Below are 22,550 nucleotides of genomic sequence, written 5' to 3' on the forward strand. Positions count from 1 at the left end.
ACCCAGAAAAGCGAAATGGCAAAGAAAATGCTGGACAGCATTCGGCTCTCGCCCGTGCCAATGCAGAAGAGTTTATTTAAGTGTTGAAAACCACTTGACCCACTTTCTTGTGGTGTTGATGGCGGCCAGGGAAACTTCTTCATGTCAATTTAAAAGGCTCGTCGAGCAAAACTTCCACATGCAGCCCGACCACAATAAATTAACTGCATTAAAGCTGAATCGACACTCGAGCAGTCGAGGAGGCTAAGGCTGTGCGCATTTTTCCATAACTTCAATTCAGTTAATGGCTGACAAAATGCTGGCCCCAGGGCTACATTAGCAGCAGCAGAAGAAGAAGACTGGAGTCGTAGCTGGAGCGAATGGCATCCCAAAGGATGTTCAACTATGCCAGCTGCTAATTAGTTTTGAGCTGAAATCTTATTGGACTCCGATTGGGCTGGCAGCATGTCATAAGCGAAACTTTCCAATCAATACAATTTACTCACATGAGCTGCGGGCTGAGGCTGAGGCGGAGACTGAGACAGCTGTACAATGAGTCGAGGTGAGGCACTTGGAAAAGAACTGAGCGCAAGTTACCCTAAAGAAAATGTTGGCTTGAAATGAGAGATAGAAAATGTAAATATGTAAAGTAAATATCTTAACTAAATAAATTATTAAAAATAAATTACAATATATATAATAATAATAGATTCAGATTCAGTTAAACATCTCTTGAACAACTTTTCACATTCTATCAATCAATCCCATCTTCACTTGCTCCACGCCTATTGCTCATCCATCTCTAACCCCTTCAGCTAAACAGGGTATTGGAGCAAAGTTGATGGCAACAAATGGCTGGCGGATATTGTGGATTGTGAGCCCCACAGAGAGGCAGGCAGACAGACAGAGCGCATAATGACCCAAAATCCTATCAATCCAAATGAAAATTCCCCAGTCGTGCGGATAATTGGAATTAATACAAAAAGCAGCTGAGATATTTTGCTGTGCGAGGCGTGGAGGGGTGTGTCGAGGCTAATGATAGGGTTAGCTACAGCGGCAGGCGTAGTTGTAGCTGTCATATGTAATATGATAGCTGGAGATATGGACCACCACATCCGCACATCCGCTGCCTGTTATCGAATTGCCTTGGACAACAACTGGCGCAGAGTCCAGATTGAGTTGACACTGCGCCTGATATTCGATTCAATTAGCCAGCAAACAAATTAAAAACCAGATCAATACATTGGCTTTTGTTTAGGCAGTTGACAGAGGGAATCAGAGATTGAGAGAGAGAGAGAGAGGGAAAAGAACTTGAAGTGGCAAAAAAATGAATGTTAAAGTGATTGAAAGGCACAAAGTCTATAACAATTTCAATATCAATTTAATAATATATTTCTTTATTGTTTAGTATAAGACAGACAGCAAATAAAAATATAAGCAAAATTGTAAATAAATTTTCTTTTTTGTTGCTTCCATTTGTTTGGAATGTTCTCAAAAATATGTGAGCGCAGTGAATAATTCAGGCAATAAAAACTAAAGAAAATGCAACACTATATTACTATTAACTATTAAAAATTAGAATAAATTAAATTACATTAAAAAATTTAAAAAAAATTTAAAATTGCATTTATTTTTTTAATTTGTTATTTATCTCCACATATTAAAAATTAAAATTGAAATAGGAAAATAAAATTTAAAAAAAAAAAACTTGCTTTTATTTAATTTTATTAATATATTATTTATTTTCACCTAATAAAAATTAAAATTAAAATAAATTAATTTACGTAAATTAATTCATAATTATAAAAAAGACTTGCTTATAATATTATTAATATATTATTTATTTCTTCCTATTGAAAATCGAAATTAAAATAAATTAAGTGACATAAATTATTTCGTAAATATAAAAACAAGACTTGTCTTTATTTAATATTATTAATTTTATATTTACAATAAATAAAATTCGTTTATGAATTCATAAATATAAAAAAGGCTGTATATTTATTTAATACTATTAATATGTTATTTAATTTACATTTAATAACATTTGTTAATATCAACTACATTTTTCTTTTTTCCTGTTGAATATTAATTTGTATATAAATATTTGCAGTATATATACCATATATATCCTTTACTACCTCCCCATTAATAGGTACGCCCTTCACTTGAAATTCTCATTTTAAATTGATGACATACGAAAGTTTTCCGTCACACTCCCCACCTTTAATCACAGACAATTACCTTTGATGACAATGACAGCGCGCGTTTGATAAAATCATTTAATATTTAATAACTTTATGCAAATGAATGCGCCATTAGGCAATGTTGTAAAACAATATAAGCAATTTAATAAGTTTCACTGCACAAGAGATATACTGGCGAATTTATTATAAAGAATGGAAATGAATATGTAGAGAACTTTCACTTTATTGAAAACATTCAGAAATTATGCAAACTTAAATAGTGTACATTTTATTGAATTATATTAAATTTATGAATATATATGTATATATATATATTTTTTTTTATATATTTTTTTTTTGATTGTTTTTTCTTTAAATTGACTATATGGTTAAAATTTTTATTAAAGAGAAATAATAATAATAATAATAATTTTTTATTTTTTATAATTTAATTTTTGTATTTATTTTTATTTTTTATAATTTAGATTTTATATTTATTAATAAGTAGCTTTTAATAAAAAAGTAATTTTATTTTATTTTTTCTACATTTATTTTATTTTTTTATAAATTTTATATATAAAATAAAAAAATATTTTTTTTATTTATTTATCAATTTTATTTATATAATAAAAAAAGACATTATTATTTTATATTTTTATGTATGTATCTCATTTTATATGATAGCACTCATTGCATATCTTTGTTCTATTATCAACCTTGTGCCATGGGGATATTTTCCTACATTTCCAAAGAAAAGAGTTTGTACCCCACTCACTCAACTCCAGCCCTATCCAGCGCATGTCAATCAAGGAATGATTTAATCCCAATTAATCAATCAATCAATATGTATCCATCAATATGCCTTGACAGGTGAACAGTGAGTACAGTGAATGCACGCGCATAACGGAATTTGGTGGAAACTTGTCATGCAAGATCAGATTATCGGCCCCAAACCCTTGGGGCACACTTAGCTAATTAATTTTGCCTGAACGGGCGAGAGCGGGGGGGAAGGTGAAGGGCAGGGGCAGCCACAGGTCTGTCAACTGTTTTGGTAGTCAATTAGTATTGGCCGCGAGTCGCACCATGTTGCATCGTCGACTGCGCCTGCTGCTCTACATCGGCTACAGCCAGATGCTCATCTTTGGGCTGCTGCCGTCGACCTTGCTGAGCGGCAAGGGCCGTGTGCGGGTGAGCAGAGTGTCCGCCGGATATCTGATCTATAGTGTGTGCCCGGCCCTGTTCGTGTTGGCGGAGACACCGTTCATGATGGCCAGCGGCCTCTTGGGCACCTACATGCGCCACAACATTGTCCTGCAGTGGTCCCAGCTGCTGATGACGTCCATTCGCCTGGTCGCCCTGCTCAGCTGCTACGGCACCGTTTGGCTGCAGCGCCGCCGGCTGATGCAGCTCTACGCCGACCTGCTGCAGCGCTGGCACGCCCATTGGCCGACCTTGCGACGAGTGAACGGCGCGAAGTCCCTGGAGCGCCTGCAACTGGAGTTGGCTGGTCAAATGCTACGGATGCTGTGCGTTAATTACTCCATGGTCATCCTCTCGCTCATCATGCAGTTCCGCCTGCACGCGCGCACCAATCTGATGTATTTCCTGTTTCGCATCGCCACGATGCTAATGCTATCGGCTCAGCGAGTGAGCTTCATAACTCTGCTGTTCCTGCTCATCCATCAGTTCCGGGCCGTGCAGCTGGCCCTGCACGCGCTCAGCCGCTCTCGCTGCTCCCAGGCAGACCTGAGCCGCGTGGCCCGCATACACAGCGAGTGGCTGCTGCTGGCCAGACGCGCCTTCCGCCTCTACGATCTGGCCAACGCCAGCATCTTTCTGAACATGTTCGCCGTGAACGTGACCATCTTCTATCACGCCATTCAGTTCGGCAACAAGACCATCAAGTCCAACTACGTGGGCATCCTCATTGGCGACGCTCTGGTCACCCTCAACATACTGAACTCGGTTCTGCTCATGAATCTGCTGGACGATGCACTCAGATCCTGCAACGACTCGGCTCTGCTGCTGCTGCAGTTCAACGATCTGCGTCGCCTGAGCGCCGAGTCACACAAGGAGGTTTGCCCTTCGATATTCCAGATCAAGTTGTGTTTGCCTATAATGATATATATTTAATTGCAGCTGGAGCTCTTTGGCCATCGTCTGCGCAACAATCGGCTGGTCTATCGCATCTGCAACTGCGTGATCCTGGATAAGCCCGCCTGCCTGAGTTACATGGCCGTTGTGCTCACCCATGTCATTCTGCTAATGCAGTTCGATCTGAAGCGTCGCCATGAGCAGGGTTTGAAATATGAAAACTTCTTCAAAAAGGAAAATTAACACTGTCATGAAAGAAACTGAAGAAAATTATATTTGAAGTAAATCCAGATGAAGGAATTATTTAAACTAATTTAATTGGGCATGCCATATTTAATTTACCATATGCATGTCCATAATGTATTCTAAAACATCATTAACCATGAGGGAATTTTTTATGTGTATTTTATTAATATTCTACTCTAGTTAAACTTAATTATATATACAAAAAAATCCTTATTCATTAAACTCAATTGCTATCGAAAATAACATAATAAAACTTTATTATTCCTGTTTGAACATATATTTAACATTCCCTTTTTATGCACCAATTAACATTAAATAAATTTCGGATACTCTAGCTATATGAAACTGCTTTGATTTCCCGTATACCAACAGGCTGATTAGCCATTATTACGCCTCTATTTGTTAAGTAGCTCAACAGTGGTTCAAACTGAAATCAGGATTATCAGAGCTATATCAATGAGGGCGTAGTGCGAGGACTTTGCTACGCCTGCCAAACGGAGGTCGTCAGTGGGTCAATCCTATGTCAACTTGTAAAGACTTAACAAAATATTTTTCCCAGGAGTGTTATACAAGTACTAGAGTATATAAAAGCCAGACACACAGATAGAGATATGTTATTCGGAATATTAATTACATACTTGTTATTTATTTTAGTTCAATATTTTTTTTTTATTTAAATTTAACTAATTATTATTTTATATTATTAAAAATATTTATTGGTTTTTATTTTTTATTTTATTTAATGAAATTTATATTATTTTTTTAAATATTTAGTTATTTAATTTGAAAAAATTATTTGTTGTTTTTTATTTTTAATTTTATTTTTTGAAATCTATATAATTTTTTTTTGCATATTTATTTATTAAATTTTCTAAAAAATTTTTTTTGTTTTTATTTTAGCTATTAAAATTTATTTTATTTCTATATTTACTTATTTAATTAAAAAAAATATATATATTTATTGCTTTCATAATTTTTTTCATTTATTGAAAAATATATTTATATATATATATATATTTATTTATTTATTTTTTTTTTTTTTTTTGTTATAAATAAATAAAATACAATCAAAGCTCAATTTCAATAAAAAGTTAAATCTCCATCTCAAACATAGTTTTTCCTATTAAAGTTTATTTTACTTTAAATATAAAAAAAGTACATTTACAAATAAAATACATTTCAAATGCCTAGCATTTAACCCATTTCCATGGCACTCAAATACTGGGAAATGATGGGCAGCCAACAATTGTTTTGAGTGTCGCAAGGCTTTTAGTTAACACTTCACAGAGAGCTTTTTGCCATTATAAACGCGCATTAAAAGCTCTGCACAACTATTAGAGGCACGAAGCTTTTAAATAGCTTTTAAGTGTAAATGTGAATGTGAATGGATTGCTTCAATAATAGTTCTTGTATGCCAACTGCCACAGAATGAGCACATTCATGCCTATGGAGGCGTTCATTGAGTTCCAAAATCCTCGATTCATATCGAACAGACCCATAATTTGCAGATTTCGCGATTTCCTCGGTTGCAGCTGCAGTCGGCGATTTAAATAGATTATAGCGAATTCTAGCTGTAAGAAGGAATTGAATTGTTGAATATATAATGGAATTTATTTATATTTTTATTGAACTATATTTATATTTAAATATTTTTAAATACATTTAGTATTAGTTATATTAAATAAATAAATATTCAAATAAATTAATGCTAAAAATATTGTTAAACTAAATAATAATTTAATACATATATTATTATATGTATGTTTAAGGCATTACAAATTTAAAACAGTTATAAATCATTTTAGGGTGTCTATTCTAAAGGCAGGTATTGGAATTATATTGACGGGTCATTTGAATATGACAAAAAACCTGTCGATTATAAAATATAGCAATATCTAATATATATATGGTAATTTATACCGAAGAATAGAGAAACACATTCTATATATAAAATATGTCATTGTATGATATATTGATATATTGATATATCATTGAATGATATATTGATATATCATTGAATGATATATTGATATATCATTGAATGATATATTGATATATCATTGAATGATATATGGATATATCATTGAATGATATATGGATATATCTTTGTATGATATATTGATATATCACTCGAGCAGTCGATTGCTTGTGCCCACCACGCAGTAGGCCAGGCTGTCGGTGCAGCTGGCCAGCAGGTCCATTAGGAGCACGGCCACCGAGAGGCCGACGTAGATGGGCGGCAGGCCAGTCACGACCTCGTCATCATCCACGCCGCACATCAGCGCGCTGCCGGGGCCAAACAGTTGATTCAGCAGCACCACGAAGCGCGTGTTGCTCAGCAGCAGCTTCCAGAGGTGGCGTCGCCAGTAGCTATAGTTCGCATGGTACTGCGCGAAGCGCTCCAGCAGCCGCATGTAGCCATTGCAGACGCGCCGGATGCGCTGCCGTCGCAGCCAAACGCTGCCCAATACCACGAACAGCGAGCACGACTTGGTCAGCGAGACGCAGCTGTAGGCCATCGACAACATGTCCATGCCCTGGCAGCTGTAGTAGCTGTTCACCATCAGCACAAAGCAGACGGGCGTCAGCACCACATAGACCACATTCAAGAGCAGCCAGTACACAAGCATTAGGCCGTGATCCAACTCGAAACGCTTACGCTCCGCCACATAGCGCAGATTGCACAGGCCAATCGCTCGACTAATGGACACAAAAACCGAAAGCAGCTCCATGCAGCACAAGGTTCCAGCTGGGACTGAGTGGATGGCGATTTTGGGTCACAGAGTCGGTTTTTTTAATGACTTGTTAAAAGCCCTTTTGGGAATACGATAATCAGGGCATTTCCACTGGATATTGCTATTAAAAACAGGTGTTTATATATAAACTGGGCAAAGCTCTGGAAGCTTACATTATGTAAATGTTATTGTAATAAATATAAAAGCATATATATAAATAATAAAAAAAAAAAACAAGTAAGAAGGCTCTAGTCGAGACTGCTCGACTAAACTACCAAAGTCAGAGGCTTGACCTTTATACCCTTATTTTTTGGTATTTTGTTGGTATTTTTCGGTGTCTTGTGCATTCGTCCGAAACCCCAAGACTATTTCTGAATGCCAATGGATACAACGGATAAATACGCGTCTAACACGGCATTCCACTTGAAAATCGGATGAAAAGTCCACAAGATATGAACTACCAAAGTCAGAGGCTTGACTTTTAGTATTTTTTTCGGTATTTTTTGGTATATTTCGGTGTCTTGTGCATTCGTCCGAAACCTTATAACTCCATGACAATTTTTGAATGCAAACTGATACTACGCATAAATACGCGTCTAACAAGGCATTCCTCTCGAAAATCGGATGAAAAGTCCGCAAGATATGAACTACCAAAGTCAGAGGCTGGACTTTTAGTATTTTTTCGGTATTTTTTTTTTATATATTTCGGTGTCTTGTGCATTCGTCCGAAACCTTATAACTTCATGACTATTTTTGAATGTCAATTGATACTACGCATAAATACGCGTCTAACAAGGCATTCCACTCGAAAATCGGATGAAAAGTCCACAAGATATGCACTACCAAAGTCAGAGGCTTGACTTTTAGTATTTTTTCGGTATTTTTTTATATATTTCGGTGTCTTGTGCATTCGTCCGAAACCTTATAACTTCATGACTATTTCTGAATGTCAATTGATACTACGCATAAATACGCGTCTAACAAGGCATTCCACTCGAAAATCGGATGAAAAGTCCACAAGATATGCACTACCAAAGTCAGAGGCTTGACTTTTAGTATTTTTTCGGTATTTTTTTATATATTTCGGTGTCTTGTGCATTCGTCCGAAACCTTATAACTTCATGACTATTTCTGAATGTCAATTGATACTACGCATAAATACGCGTCTAACAAGGCATTCCACTTGAAAATCGGATGAAAAGTCCACAAGATATGAACTACCAAAGTCAGAGGCTTGACTTTTAGTATTTTTTTCGGTATTTTTTGGTATATTTCGGTGTCTTGTGCATTCGTCCGAAACCTCATAACTCCATGACAATTTTTGAATGCAAACTGATACTACGCATAAATACGCGTCTAACAAGGCATTCCACTCGAAAATCGGATGAAAAGTCCACAAGATATGCACTACCAAAGTCAGAGGCTTGACTTTTAGTATTTTTTCGGTATTTTTTTATATATTTCGGTGTCTTGTGCATTCGTCCGAAACCTTATAACTTCATGACTATTTCTGAATGTCAATTGATACTACGCATAAATACGCGTCTAACAAGGCATTCCACTCGAAAATCGGATGAAAAGTCCACAAGATATGCACTACCAAAGTCAGAGGCTTGACTTTTAGTATTTTTTCGGTATTTTTTTATATATTTCGGTGTCTTGTGCATTCGTCCGAAACCTTATAACTTCATGACTATTTCTGAATGTCAATTGATACTACGCATAAATACGCGTCTAACAAGGCATTCCACTTGAAAATCGGATGAAAAGTCCACAAGATATGAACTACCAAAGTCAGAGGCTTGACTTTTAGTATTTTTTCGGTATTTTTGGGTATATTTCGGTGTCTTGTGCATTCGTCCGAAACCTTATAACTTCATGACTATTTTTGAATGCAAATTGATACGACGCATAAATACGCGTCTAACAAGGCATTCCTCTCGAAAATCGGATGAACAGTCCGCAAGATATGAACTACCAAAGTCAGAGGCTTGACTTTTAGTATTTTTTCGGTATTTTTGGGTATATTCCGGTGTCTTGTGCATTCGTCTGAAACCTTATAACTTCATGACAATTTTTGAATGCAAATTGATACTACGCATAAATACGCGTCTAACAAGGCATTCCACTTGAAAATCGGATGAAAAGTCCACAAGATATGAACTACCAAAGTCAGAGGCTTGACTTTTAGTATTTTTTCGGTATTTTTTTTATATATTTCGGTGTCTTGTGCATTCGTCCGAAACCTTATAACTTCATGACTATTTTTAAATGCAAATTGATACGACGCATAAATACGCGTCTAACAAGGCATTTGTCTCGAAAATCGGATGAAAAGTCCGCAAGATATGAACTACCAAAGTCAGAGGCTTGACTTTTAGTATTTTTTCGGTATTTTTTTTTATATATTCCGGTGTCTTGTGCATTCGTCCGAAACCTTATAGCTCCATGACAATTTTTGAATGCAAATTGATACTACGCATAAATACGCGTCTAACAAGGCATTCCTCTCGAAAATCGGATGAAAAGTCCGCAAGATATGAACTACCAAAGTCAGAGGCTTGACTTTTAGTATTTTATCGGTATTTTTGGGTATATTCCGGTGTCTTGTGCATTCGTCCGAAACCTTATAGCTCCATGACTATTTTTGAATGCAAATTGATACTACGCATAAATACGCGTCTAACAAGGCATTCCTCTCGAAAATCGGATAAAAAGTCCGCAAGATATGAACTACCAAAGTCGGAGGCTTGACTTTTAGTATTTTTTCGGTATTTTTGGGTATATTCCGGTGTCTTGTGCAGTCGTCTGAAACCTTATAACTTCATGACAATTTTTGAATGCAAATTGATACTACGCATAAATACGCGTCTAACAAGGCATTCCTCTCGAAAATCGGATGAAAAGTCCACAAGATATGAACTACCAAAGTCAGAGGCTTGACTTTTAGTATTTTTTCGGTATTTTTTATATATTTCGGTGTCTTGTGCATTCGTCCGAAACCTTATAACTCCATGACAATTTTTGAATGCAAACTGATACTACGCATAAATACGCGTCTAACAAGGCATTCCTCTCGAAAATCGGATGAAAAGTCCGCAAGATATGAACTACCAAAGTCAGAGGCTTGACTTTTAGTATTTTTTCGGTATTTTTGGGTATATTCCGGTGTCTTGTGCATTCGTCCGAAACCTTATAGCTCCATGACTATTTTTGAATGCAAATTGATACTACGCATAAATACGCGTCTAACAAGGCATTCCTCTCGAAAATCGGATAAAAAGTCCGCAAGATATGAACTACCAAAGTCGGAGGCTTGACTTTTAGTATTTTTTCGGTATTTTTGGGTATATTCCGGTGTCTTGTGCAGTCGTCTGAAACCTTATAACTTCATGACAATTTTTGAATGCAAATTGATACTACGCATAAATACGCGTCTAACAAGGCATTCCACTCGAAAATCGGATAAAAAGTCCGCAAGATATGAACTACCAAAGTCAGAGGCTTGACTTTTAGTATTTTTTCGGTATTTTTTTTATATATTTCGGTGTCTTGTGCATTCGTCCGAAACCTTATAACTTCATGACTATTTTTGAATGCAAATTGATACGACGCATAAATACGCGTCTAACAAGGCATTTGTCTCGAAAATCGGATGAAAAGTCCGCAAGATATGAACTACCAAAGTCAGAGGCTTGACTTTTAGTATTTTTTCGGTATTTTTTTTTATATATTCCGGTGTCTTGTGCATTCGTCCGAAACCTTATAGCTCCATGACAATTTTTGAATGCAAATTGATACTACGCATAAATACGCGTCTAACAAGGCATTCCTCTCGAAAATCGGATGAAAAGTCCGCAAGATATGAACTACCAAAGTCAGAGGCTTGACTTTTAGTATTTTATCGGTATTTTTGGGTATATTCCGGTGTCTTGTGCATTCGTCCGAAACCTTATAGCTCCATGACTATTTTTGAATGCAAATTGATACTACGCATAAATACGCGTCTAACAAGGCATTCCTCTCGAAAATCGGATAAAAAGTCCGCAAGATATGAACTACCAAAGTCGGAGGCTTGACTTTTAGTATTTTTTCGGTATTTTTGGGTATATTCCGGTGTCTTGTGCAGTCGTCTGAAACCTTATAACTTCATGACAATTTTTGAATGCAAATTGATACTACGCATAAATACGCGTCTAACAAGGCATTCCTCTCGAAAATCGGATGAAAAGTCCACAAGATATGAACTACCAAAGTCAGAGGCTTGACTTTTAGTATTTTTTCGGTATTTTTTATATATTTCGGTGTCTTGTGCATTCGTCCGAAACCTTATAACTACATGACTATTTTTGAATGCAAATTGATACTACGCATAAATACGCGTCTAACAAGGCATTCCACTTGAAAATCGGATGAAAAGTCCGCAAGATATGAACTACCAAAGTCAGAGGCTTGACTTTTAGTATTTTTTCGGTATTTTTGGGTATATTCCGGTGTCTTGTGCATTCGTCCGAAACCTTATAGCTCCATGACTATTTTTGAATGCAAATTGATACTACGCATAAATACGCGTCTAACAAGGCATTCCTCTCGAAAATCGGATAAAAAGTCCGCAAGATATGAACTACCAAAGTCGGAGGCTTGACTTTTAGTATTTTTTCGGTATTTTTGGGTATATTCCGGTGTCTTGTGCAGTCGTCTGAAACCTTATAACTTCATGACTATTTTTGAATGCAAATTGATACTACGCATAAATACGCGTCTAACAAGGCATTCCACTCGAAAATCGGATAAAAAGTCCGCAAGATATGAACTACCAAAGTCAGAGGCTTGACTTTTAGTATTTTTTCGGTATTTTTTTTATATATTTCGGTGTCTTGTGCATTCGTCCGAAACCTTATAACTTCATGACTATTTTTGAATGCAAATTGATACGACGCATAAATACGCGTCTAACAAGGCATTCCACTCGAAAATCGGATGAAAAGTCCGCAAGATATGAACTACCAAAGTCAGAGGCTTGACTTTTAGTATTTTTTCGGTATTTTTTTTTATATATTCAGGTGTCTTGTGCATTCGTCCGCAACCTTATAGCTCCATGACTATTTTTGAATGCAAATTGATACTACGCATAAATACGCGTCTAACAAGGCATTCCTCTCGAAAATCGGATGAAAAGTCCGCAAGATATGAACTACCAAAGTCAGAGGCTTGACTTTTAGTATTTTTTCGGTATTTTTTTTTATATATTCCGGTGTCTTGTGCATTCGTCCGAAACCTTATAGCTCCATGACTATTTTTGAATGCAAATTGACACTACGCATAAATACGCGTCTAACAAGGCATTCCACTCGAAAATCGGATAAAAAGTCCGCAAGATATGAACTACCAAAGTCAGAGGCTTGACTTTTAGTATTTTTTCGGTATTTTTGGGTATATTCCGGTGTCTTGTGCATTCGTCTGAAACCTTATAACTTCATGACATTTTTTGAATGCAAATTGATACTACGCATAAATACGCGTCTAACAAGGCATTCCTCTCGAAAATCGGATAAAAAGTCCGCAAGATATGAACTACCAAAGTCAGAGGCTTGACTTTTGGTATTTTTTCGGTATTTTTTATATATTTCGGTGTCTTGTGCATTCGTTTGAAACCTTATAACTTCATGACTATTTTTGAATGCAAATTGATACTACGCATAAATACGCGTCTAACAAGGCATTCCACTTGAAAATCGGATAAAAAGTCCGCAAGATATGAACTACCAAAGTCAGAGGCTTGACTTTTTTTATTTTTTTGGTATTTTTTTATATATTTCGGTGTCTTGTGCATTCGTCCGAAACCTTATAACTTCATGACTATTTTTGAATGCAAATTGATACTACGCATAACAACGAGTCTAACAAGGCATTCCTCTCGAAAATCGGATGAAAAGTCCGCAAGATGTGAACTTCCAAAGTCAGACTTGGTTTTTAGTATTTTTTATTGAAAGTAACATATCAAGAGCAACATACCCGATGCGTTCCATCTACAACTATTTCCTAAAGTTACCTCAAAAGTGTTTAATAATTGCAATAACAAAACTTATAAAAATATATTTATTTAAATATATACTATTCAGATTTTTCTCAATTGATTTTCTAAGCTTAACTCAATTTTAAGAAAAATTATCTAGTAGCGTAACATAGATCAAGTTTGTTTCTTAAGTCACATTCCGATTTTCACCATTGCATTAGGTACATAGTTCACATTGAGGCTTTATGTCAATTGGCATTGGCATCATCTTATGTTAATTCGAATAATACTTTGAACTAATAATACATTTTAGGCATATGCTAAGGCAAAGCATAGACTAACAAAGACTTGGACTTTATGGACTATATTGAAACCAAAGAGCACCTTTAAGAGATATCGAACAGTTGAGCTGCATTCCCTATATGTATATAATGTTTAGACTAGCAGAAGTACTTGGAGATATCGTGAGTCGATATTTCAGATCCTCAAAGTGCTCCTTAGGATTTGTTCAGATTTTTGGTCATGACTATAATAATCAATTCTTATATTCAACAACTTTAAGCAACTTTCCTACGGCATTTTCATCACTATCCATGGCACCCGTCCGTGATACCTATAGAAATAATAGTCATACGCCAGCTTGCCCAGGATTAGGACGATGAGGCTGGCCAGCACGCAGTTGAGCCAGTCAATGGGATGGATGCGCGTGTCGTCCTCGGCACTGATGTTGCACATGTCGTGGCGGGTGAGGGTCAAGACCTTGGCCTGACGCAGCTCGTCGCCCTGCATATAGGTGCAGGTGACATTCCGGGCGTCCCGCACAATGTCCTTGTATTTGGTGAGGAACTCGCGCAGTCGCATGCCAAACTTGCAGGTGCAGTGCCAGGGATTCTTGCTCACCAGCAAGAGATTCGCATTCTCGTTGTCGTTCAGCGCATTGTCCATGGCGTACACCTGCAGCTTGCGCAGCTGATTGCCCTGCAGGTTGAGCAGGCGAAAGTTCTGCAGCCAGTAGGTGTCCTCCAGCACGTCGATGTTCGAGATCAAGTTGTTCTCCAGATGCACGTCCACCACGTGGTGATAGTGGGGATTGTCCCGCAGCGGATTAATATCACTGATCTGCAAATTGCATCGTGAGTGGCTAAACTGTTCAATGGAGCTGAGCCCTGCCTACCTGATTATTATTGATGTACAAGGTGGTTGTATTCTCTGGCAAATAGGCGGGCAGATTGTGAAACTGGAGATGCGAGCAGTTGACCGTGTAGAGTGGAATGTAGGACTTGGGAATTATGTGATGCATCAGGCAGGTGCAGTTGAGCAGATCTGGATGCGATTGACACTCCCTGCGCAGGACCTGGAATTTGCATTTAATTAACTATTTGTAGACTTAAATGGGTTTTGGCCTGCTCCTTGAGGCCTTCTCAGTTATTGAGATAATCGCATGGCTTTGCGTAGTATTGCATGAGGTTAATTCAAATTATTATAGCTGAATCTTATTGTCATTATATACAACAATCTTATCAACAACATCTAATCAACAATGCGACTCTGAAGAGCCTTGATATATGAAGAGGGAATGTATGTAACAAATATTATACAATATATTTGCATTTGTTGTATCCAAATATTGCGTATACTTAGTCTGTCTATCCAAATATCATGTTTACATTATCTGTTTATCCAAATATTACGTAATCTGTCCAAACAATACGTAATACGTTTACGTATCTGCCTACTCAAATATTACGTATAAGTTATGAGAGAACGTATAAGTAGACTTCGCATTCATTACGTGTAAATATTACGTGGACTATTACGTAATATCTAGACAGTAAAAATACATCGACAGCAGATGTAACATAAAGAATACGTAGACTACGTAGACTAATTTTTTTTAGTTACATATATGTAAATCTATGTAGTCTTACTGTCTAAATAAGTATGTTTTTTGTATGTACAAATATTACGTATACGTAATCCGTTTATTCGCTATGAAAACTCATATATCAAATTCCATGAGACAAGCTCCAAACCTGCTTGAGTTATGCTCAAATAACAAAAGCTGAAAGGGAGAATAGAAAATGCTAACAATAGATTTTCATTCCAAGTGCTAAATGGACTTCATTGCTGATGCTAATCAAACTTATATACATTTTATGGGCACTGCTAGGGCTTATATTAACTAAAACTTGCAATTGAGTAGAATATAAGAACTTATCAAAGCATAAGTCTTTGAGGTTATAAATGCTAAAGCCATTTTCAGTGGCAACTGAAGGAAAATCCTAACTTTAACTGTGATACTTAACTTTACTATGGTCATTTCCATTTTAGTCAATTTTAGTATTAATCTAACTCTCGCTCCCTCTACTCACCACCTTGTAGTGCATGACCAGCAGCATTTGTCGCTCTTTGTACTTGCGGTCGGCGCAGATGATCTCCTCGCGGTCCACTACGAGGCGACCCTTCTCTGGCTGGAGCAGCAGCCACTTGAAGTTGCGCGTGCAGTTCCACGGATTGCCGGCCAGGTAGAGCTGCTGGAAGGAGTGGGGCAGCATCAGTGGGCCATCCAGTTGGATGAGCTGATTCCAGCGCAGATCTAAGATTTGCAGCGCATGAATGCGCTTAAAGGTGCGCGTCGAAATATACGAGAGATTCGTCCATGAAATGTTTATGGCCTGCAATATAATCTCAATTAATTCCTCAAGACTCATAGCTGGCGAGACTTTTATCACCTGCAGATGATACATATCCGGGAAATCGATGTTGAACTCCGTGAAGCCGCTGTACTCGATGGTCAGGGAGCGCAGCTGGGAAAACTTTTGCAGCTCCCGCAGAGGATTGAAGGACTCCCGGGGCCAGCCGCATAATAGCATCTGTTGTGCCTGCACAACTTTGCCCAGCTTCGAGCTGTGAGTAAAGATAATTAGAGGTAAATTAGATCTATAGATCTCTTAGTATATTTCCCTACTTTAGTGCTCCCACATTGTTCATGCCGCCATAGCATCTGATCAGTCCATTGCGCGTCAGCCTCGTGCAGTTCCCATCCGCAGCCTCTGGCGCTGTCGTCCAGTTAGCGCAGCTATGGCTGGGTACCAGGGCGGGTATATTAGCTGCTGCTGTCGTAGCTAGAGTGACATTGCCAGAGAGGGCATCCACGACGCCACAAAACCTGCCCACAGAGGAGAAGCGGTAATTAAAGCTAATATGCGCAATATATAGTTGGGTCTATTTATAGACCCATGGCTACGCCTCTCAGGTGATAATTATTGATATGCCAAAACCTCAGACCGAAATACATTCGCTTGCCACTAATCATAAAAAGCGTGTGACTGGCTTTCATTTTGTTTTATTATTTTTATGGCATGCAGTAGTCGAGAGAGAACACAAACAATTGGGTTTACCTAACCCAGATACCCAGGATACCCCCTTATCACCGAAATACCCTATATACCCAAATACACGTTATCTATATTTGCATTAGATTAAGAGGAGTGTTAACATTGTTAGCGTTAACCTGATTCCACTCCATTGATTGCTTTGCTATAGTTGGGCGATATTTAATTTGTCCATTGAATTATATTTATATGTTATATGGACTAGAATAGAGGAAGAAGCATATATAAATCTATAGCCAGAATATAATTATACAAAGCATACTGGTTACGTATATATTATTATAATTAAAAGTAGTGCAATGTATATATTGATATATGAAATGAAAGATATCTCTATACATAAATATGCTTAAATACTCTGTCGATTACTAAATGTAAGAGCCAACAATATGGGGCTCTGATTTGCTTTATATATTAGCATGAAGATCGCTTCAGGCTGATTCAGGCTGTGGCCACTTAGCACATTCCGAGATATACTTGTAATATATATGTATATGCATATAGACAATGCACAATTGACACCAAATGTCGAGAGTTGTATAAATCAAATTCAGATAATTTAAAAATATAATAAGCTGAGTATGAATAATAATAGAAAAAATACATAAATATAAAATATACATATACATATACATATACATACATTAATAATGCTAAGAAATAAATATAATATTGTTCAATAAATATGTGAAATAAACATATTTTATATATGTATATACCTTTTTAATATCATTATAAAAATATATATAAATATTCTTAAATAAATGTCTAGGACATTGAATAACATGTTTCCTTTATATATAAATTTTCTTAATTACCATATTTTTCGATATGATTTAAAAAAAATATATATTAGATGTGGAATCTAATGTTTAGCATTTACATTTTGTGCGTTATATTTTGTTATTTGTTTGGGCTTTGAGAATTGTTTAGTCGCAATTAGCAACATTTTTAGCACTGTGGCTTCTGACCAAGTGTTAAAATTAATAATATACAAATCATAAAAAATAGAAGAAGCAGAATCAAATTTTTTTAACTGACGAAATATTTGCATTGTAAATCAAATAAAATTGTTACAGTAGTTGTTGACTTTGCTGAAAATCATGAGCTCTCAGTATTTGCGTAAATGTTTAATACTTCTTTCGGGTGTTACAGACAAAAAAAAAACTAGCTTGAGAATCAAATAGGTGTGCGCCCGTTTGCAAGAAAAATTAAATGATGTTAAAGTTCAACATTTTTATCAATTTTAGCACATTTTTATGTGTGTATTCAAGGCAGATCGAAGCTCAACTTAATACTAGGGTAGTTCAAAATATATCAAAACATCAATATTTCGTTATTATTTGGTATACCAAAAAAATTTTAATGAACATTTTTTTTTTGCCATACGGCGAATATTTTTTGCAAAATTTTTGATTGTTTTCTATTTATTTGTGTCTTGTACAGTCGTCGGAAACGTCCACAAGATGTGACCTACCTTGACTAACTTTTAGTATTTTTTGGGTAAATTTCGGTGTCTTATGCATTCGTCCGAGCCCTTATAACTCCATAAATATTTTTTAATGCAAATTGATTCTACGGATAGATACGCGTCTTATAGCTCTATGACTATTTTTGAATGCAAACTGATACTACGCATAAATACGAGTCTAACAAGGCATTACACTCTAAAATCGGATGAAAAGTCCACAAGATATGGACAACCAAAGTCAGAGGCTTGACTTTTAGTATTTTTTTGGTATTTTTTTATATATTTCGGTGTCTTGTGCATTCGTCTGAAACCTTATAACTGCATGACTATTTTTGAATGCAAATTGATACTACGCATAAATACGCGTCTAACGAGGCATTCCTCTCGAAAATCGGATGAAAAGTCCACAAGATATGAACTACCAAAGTCAGAGGTTTGACTTTTAGTATTTTTTTGGTATTTTTTGGGTATATTTCGGTGTCTTGTGCATTCGCCCGAAACCTTATAACTCCATGACGATTTTTGAATGCAAATGGATTCTACGCATGAATACGCGTCTAACAAGGCATTCCACTCGAAAATAGGACGAAAAGTACACAAGATATGAACTACCAAAGTCAGAGGTTTGACTTTTAGTATTTTTTTGGTATTTTTTGGGTATATTTCGGTGTCTTGTGCATTCGCCCGAAACCTTATAACTCCATGACTATTTTTGAATGCAAATGGATTCTACGCATGAATATGCGTCTAACAAGGCATTCCACTCGAAAATCGGACGAAAAGTACACAAGATATGAACTACCAAAGTCAGAGGTTTGACTTTTAGTATTTTTTTGGTATTTTTTGGGTATATTTCGGTGTCCTGTGCATTCGTCCGAAGCCTTATAACTCCATGACTATTTTTTAATGCAAACTGATACTAGGCATAAATACGCGTCTTACAAGGCATTACACTCGAAAATCGGACGAGAAGTCCACAAGATATGAACTACCAAAGTCAGAGGCTTGACTTTTAGTATTTTTTTGGTATTTTTTGGGTATATTTCGTTGTCCTGTGCATTCGCCCGAAACCTTATAACTCCATGACTATTTTTTAATGCAAACTGATACTAGGCATAAATACGCGTCTTACAAGGCATTACACTCGAAAATCGGACGAGAAGTCCACAAGATATGAACTACCAAAGTCAGAGGCTTGACTTTTAGTATTTTTTTGGTATTTTTTGGGTATATTTCGGTGTCTTGTGCATTCGCCCGAAACCTTATAACTCCATGACTATTTTTGAATGCAAATGGATTCTACGCATGAATTCGCGTCTAACAAGGCATTCCACTCGAAAATCGGATGAAAAGTCCACAAGATATGAACCACCAAGGTCAGAAGCTTGACTTTTAGTATTTTTTCGGTATTTTTGGGTATTTTTCGGTGTCTTGTGCTTTCGTCCGAAACCTTATAACTCCATGACTATTTTTGAATGCAAACTGATACTAGGCATAAATACGCGTCTAACAAGGCATTCCACTTGAAAATCGGATGAAAAGTCCACAAGATATGAACTACCAAAGTCAGAGGCTTGACTTTTAGTATTTTTTCGGTATTTTTTGGGTATATTTCGGTGTCTTGTGCATTCGTCCGAAACCTTATAACTCCATGACTATTTTTGAATGCAAACTGATACACAAGTCCACAAAGTTGTGAATATCAACATCAAATTGCGTTATAATAATTTCATTATATAATAAGATATTATATATTTAAACATTTTATCAACGTTTTTTTTACTGTTCAGAGCAGATCCAAACAACAAGAAAAAAGATAATAATATATGTATTTATGTTTCTTTCGAAGCCCCGTAGAATTCAATTCACAATCTACTTCAATTGATATGTGCTTCATGCCATTCGATTTTGTCACAATTTTGTTAGGTCAATTGAAAAATCATTAATATAAAATGAAAAAATAATTGTTGCCTTTTTATTATCATTATTATGTTTGTTTCTAGGTCAGTTACGTACTTGAATTTCTGAATTTAATTTAATGATTCGGACAAGATCTAAAAAAAAATGGATCTATTTGAAATATAAAAAATTCGATTGCCCGCCTAAAATTACTGCGCAGACACTTGAAGCTTGTTTATCAATTTGCCAACAGCAATAAAATCAGCTTAGAATTAGTCGCGCAACGACTTTCAATTGGCTTTCAATTAAATGACTTGGCTTTTTTAACCAGAGCTCTGCAGAGGTCAACATACTCTATATGCTATAATATATATTATATATATTCTGCCACAATTAGAAGCAGGTAAATAATATAGCTTGAATGGATATCCTCTGTCTGACTCAAATCAACGACAAGACAAGGTCATTCCCTTCTTAGTTCTTCCATATAGGGTTTTTATCTTAAAGGGTTTACAAATACAGATTCACCCGCCTCTTCTACTCTATACAACTATTTACAGAGTATGGCAATTTAAATATAGAATGTAAGTAAATATTGTTTGTATATTTAATGATATTTATCTGTCCGTCATATGTTAAGGTTTTATTTTCGTAGTCTTAAAATAGACCAAACGCTAAGATAATTTAAGCATATACCTCAAATCAAATGAACACGAACCAGAGATCTATTATCTATTATGCCAGCTCGCACAGAAGCAAGATAGTTCGAATTGCTTACGGCGAATATGACAAAGCAGAAGGCAGAAATCTCAAGAGAGAAGCATAAATAACCCAACACACTTAGCTTGGTAAGATTAATGAAACTTTGGTGTTGCCAAGACATCGAAAAACCCATTAAGACTGAACTTCATAGGTAGTTTTTAAAACTGAATAATAAAATAATAAAAATGATTTAAAATTTTATAGTTAGGAAATACAAGATAAACAGACTGGCTGTTGGAGAATCTGTATCTCAATATCTTTATGGGAGTGAGAATGGGAGTGAAACTGAGAGATGGAGACTGATTGTACTAAATGCCGGTCTGATCCCATTTATGTTATTTACCTTTAAGTATATATTAAGATTATTTTCTAAGAAAAACATTTTTGTATATACAAATTTTAAAACACAATTTCGTTTAAATTTGTTAAGAACAAATAATCTATTATCTACAATTATCATCTATTAAATGGATGTTGAGAATTAAAATGCAAGGTCTCAGTGTTTTTGGTTAAAAAGATGATTGAATATATAATGTATATAAAGGTTATATAATATTGATCGATAAATATTTGATATATCTTTCAGTTATGTGAAAGAGTCATAGTGTCCCTTACACTGCCTTAAACACTATATACATGTGTAAACAACAACTTAATCTACAGGTACTCTTGTTAAATACATGTAAAAGAGGATTCACGATAAGCCGCATTTGACGCTGCTTTGCGTAGATAAACAGAGCACAGAATGTAAACGGTTTGATTTATGAAACAGTTAAATATTGACACGGGCACACATGCAGCTCTCTCTAGTAAAACACACAGTGCAAAAGGCTCACAGATTTTCTTCATATTACAACGGATACGTCAAATATTGCGCATACGCCGTGTAAACGCGCCGAGCTCACTTTGCCTATAAGCAAATATATTTCTTTGTTTTTTATTAAATTTTTTTGGATTAATACCTGCCAAAAATAGCCAAGAGCAGCAGAAGAGTAAACGCAAATGAATTTTCATTAATGAATGTGCTTTGATAGCTCATTGCCACTGAACACAGTGAAGTCACAGGCACAAGCTCAGGTACGTAGTCGATGCGAACTCTGCGGGAACACGTGTAAACTTCGCGATGTTCAACGGAGTGTACATGTCTTCTGTGGCGACAACGCGAATTGCAACAGATTTGTGTATATTTCCATACAGTAGATAACAGTGTATGTTTCCATATGTTTAATACATGTTCTAAATCTGCCTGGGCTGTTGCGGTTTACTTTTTTAATCACTGTGCGGCATCCGTATCTCTCGCGCGCTCTGTGCTACTTTTCTCGCGTTTGAAGTTCAAATGAGGCGCAAATGCGAAACGCTGACATATTTTTTGTGTGCTGTGCTTTATTTGTTTTTTGGCGGCATCGCTGCGATCTCATCCATCAGCTGTTGGGAGACCGCAGTGTGAGCCAAATGTGCGAGCGAGAGAGAGCGAGAGTTTTTATTGTTGCTATAAAATACGGTTGCTATCATAAGTAGCTGGAGCTGCCAGTGTGTGTGTGTGTGTGTTAGTATTCATATAGCCGAGAGCAGCATCATTCCGATCAGCTGATTGCTCATAGACAATTGTTTACTACTATACGTCTATACGTAAATTTATAGCCTACGGCGCACGCATACTAATTGCTTTAATTTTTCGGCTTTGCCTGGCCAAAATAACTGCTTGTCTATAAAAAGTTCAATTTATAACGAATTGTGGTTGTGCATAATGTCTTTAGCTTGCAAATG

At 36.2% G+C, this 22,550-nt stretch overlaps 3 protein-coding genes across 3 annotated transcripts; 1 reads left to right on the forward strand and 2 right to left on the reverse strand.

Moving 5' to 3' along the window:
• Window positions 1-3,248: 3,248 nt before the first annotated feature.
• LOC115565543 (putative gustatory receptor 58b) lies at window positions 3,249-4,502 on the forward strand. The gene is made up of 2 exons (XM_030390751.2): window positions 3,249-4,241; window positions 4,305-4,502. The coding sequence occupies exons 1-2, from the start codon at window positions 3,249-3,251 to the stop codon at window positions 4,500-4,502; spliced, it is 1,191 nt and encodes a 396-aa protein (XP_030246611.2).
• A 1,195-nt stretch (window positions 4,503-5,697) lies between these two features.
• Window positions 5,698-7,386, reverse strand: Gr58c (Gustatory receptor 58c). The gene is made up of 2 exons (XM_089262151.1): window positions 6,636-7,386; window positions 5,698-6,089 (listed from the first exon to the last, which is right to left on the reverse strand). The coding sequence occupies exons 1-2, from the start codon at window positions 7,235-7,237 to the stop codon at window positions 5,900-5,902; spliced, it is 792 nt and encodes a 263-aa protein (XP_089118277.1). The 5' UTR covers window positions 7,238-7,386; the 3' UTR covers window positions 5,698-5,899.
• Window positions 7,387-13,361: 5,975 nt separating this feature from the next.
• Window positions 13,362-22,494, reverse strand: swi2 (Protein singed wings 2). Its single transcript, XM_089261398.1, has 6 exons — window positions 21,746-22,494; window positions 16,225-16,425; window positions 15,989-16,163; window positions 15,629-15,931; window positions 14,431-14,610; window positions 13,362-14,375 (listed from the first exon to the last, which is right to left on the reverse strand). Exons 1-6 carry the CDS (start codon window positions 21,820-21,822, stop codon window positions 13,827-13,829), a joined length of 1,485 nt encoding a protein of 494 aa, XP_089117524.1. The 5' UTR covers window positions 21,823-22,494; the 3' UTR covers window positions 13,362-13,826.
• Window positions 22,495-22,550: the final 56 nt, after the last annotated feature.

This window comes from Drosophila navojoa, chromosome 5 (assembly GCF_054131105.1).
Source record: "Drosophila navojoa isolate 15081-1374.11 chromosome 5, UAZ_NAV_1.0, whole genome shotgun sequence".
Classification (NCBI taxonomy): Eukaryota; Metazoa; Arthropoda; class Insecta; order Diptera; family Drosophilidae; genus Drosophila; species Drosophila navojoa.

Bases quoted from the DNA above. Each gene is read 5' to 3' on its own strand.
- LOC115565543 (XM_030390751.2), top strand. From the start codon at position 3,249: ATGTTGCATCGTCGACTGCGCCTGCTGCTCTACATCGGCTACAGCCAG. The intron at 4,242-4,304 runs GTTTGCCCTTCG...ATTTAATTGCAG, and splicing joins GCGCCGAGTCACACAAGGAG to CTGGAGCTCTTTGGCCATCG.
- Gr58c (XM_089262151.1), bottom strand. From the start codon at position 7,237: ATGGAGCTGCTTTCGGTTTTTGTGTCCATTAGTCGAGCGATTGGCCTG. The intron at 6,090-6,635 runs GTGATATATCAA...TCAACAATTCAA, and splicing joins ACAAGCAATCGACTGCTCGA to TTCCTTCTTACAGCTAGAAT.
- swi2 (XM_089261398.1), bottom strand. From the start codon at position 21,822: ATGAGCTATCAAAGCACATTCATTAATGAAAATTCATTTGCGTTTACT. The intron at 16,164-16,224 runs GTAGGGAAATAT...CTTTACTCACAG, and splicing joins AACAATGTGGGAGCACTAAA to CTCGAAGCTGGGCAAAGTTG. The intron at 14,611-15,628 runs GTGAGTAGAGGG...TGCAAATTCCAG, and splicing joins TGGTCATGCACTACAAGGTG to GTCCTGCGCAGGGAGTGTCA.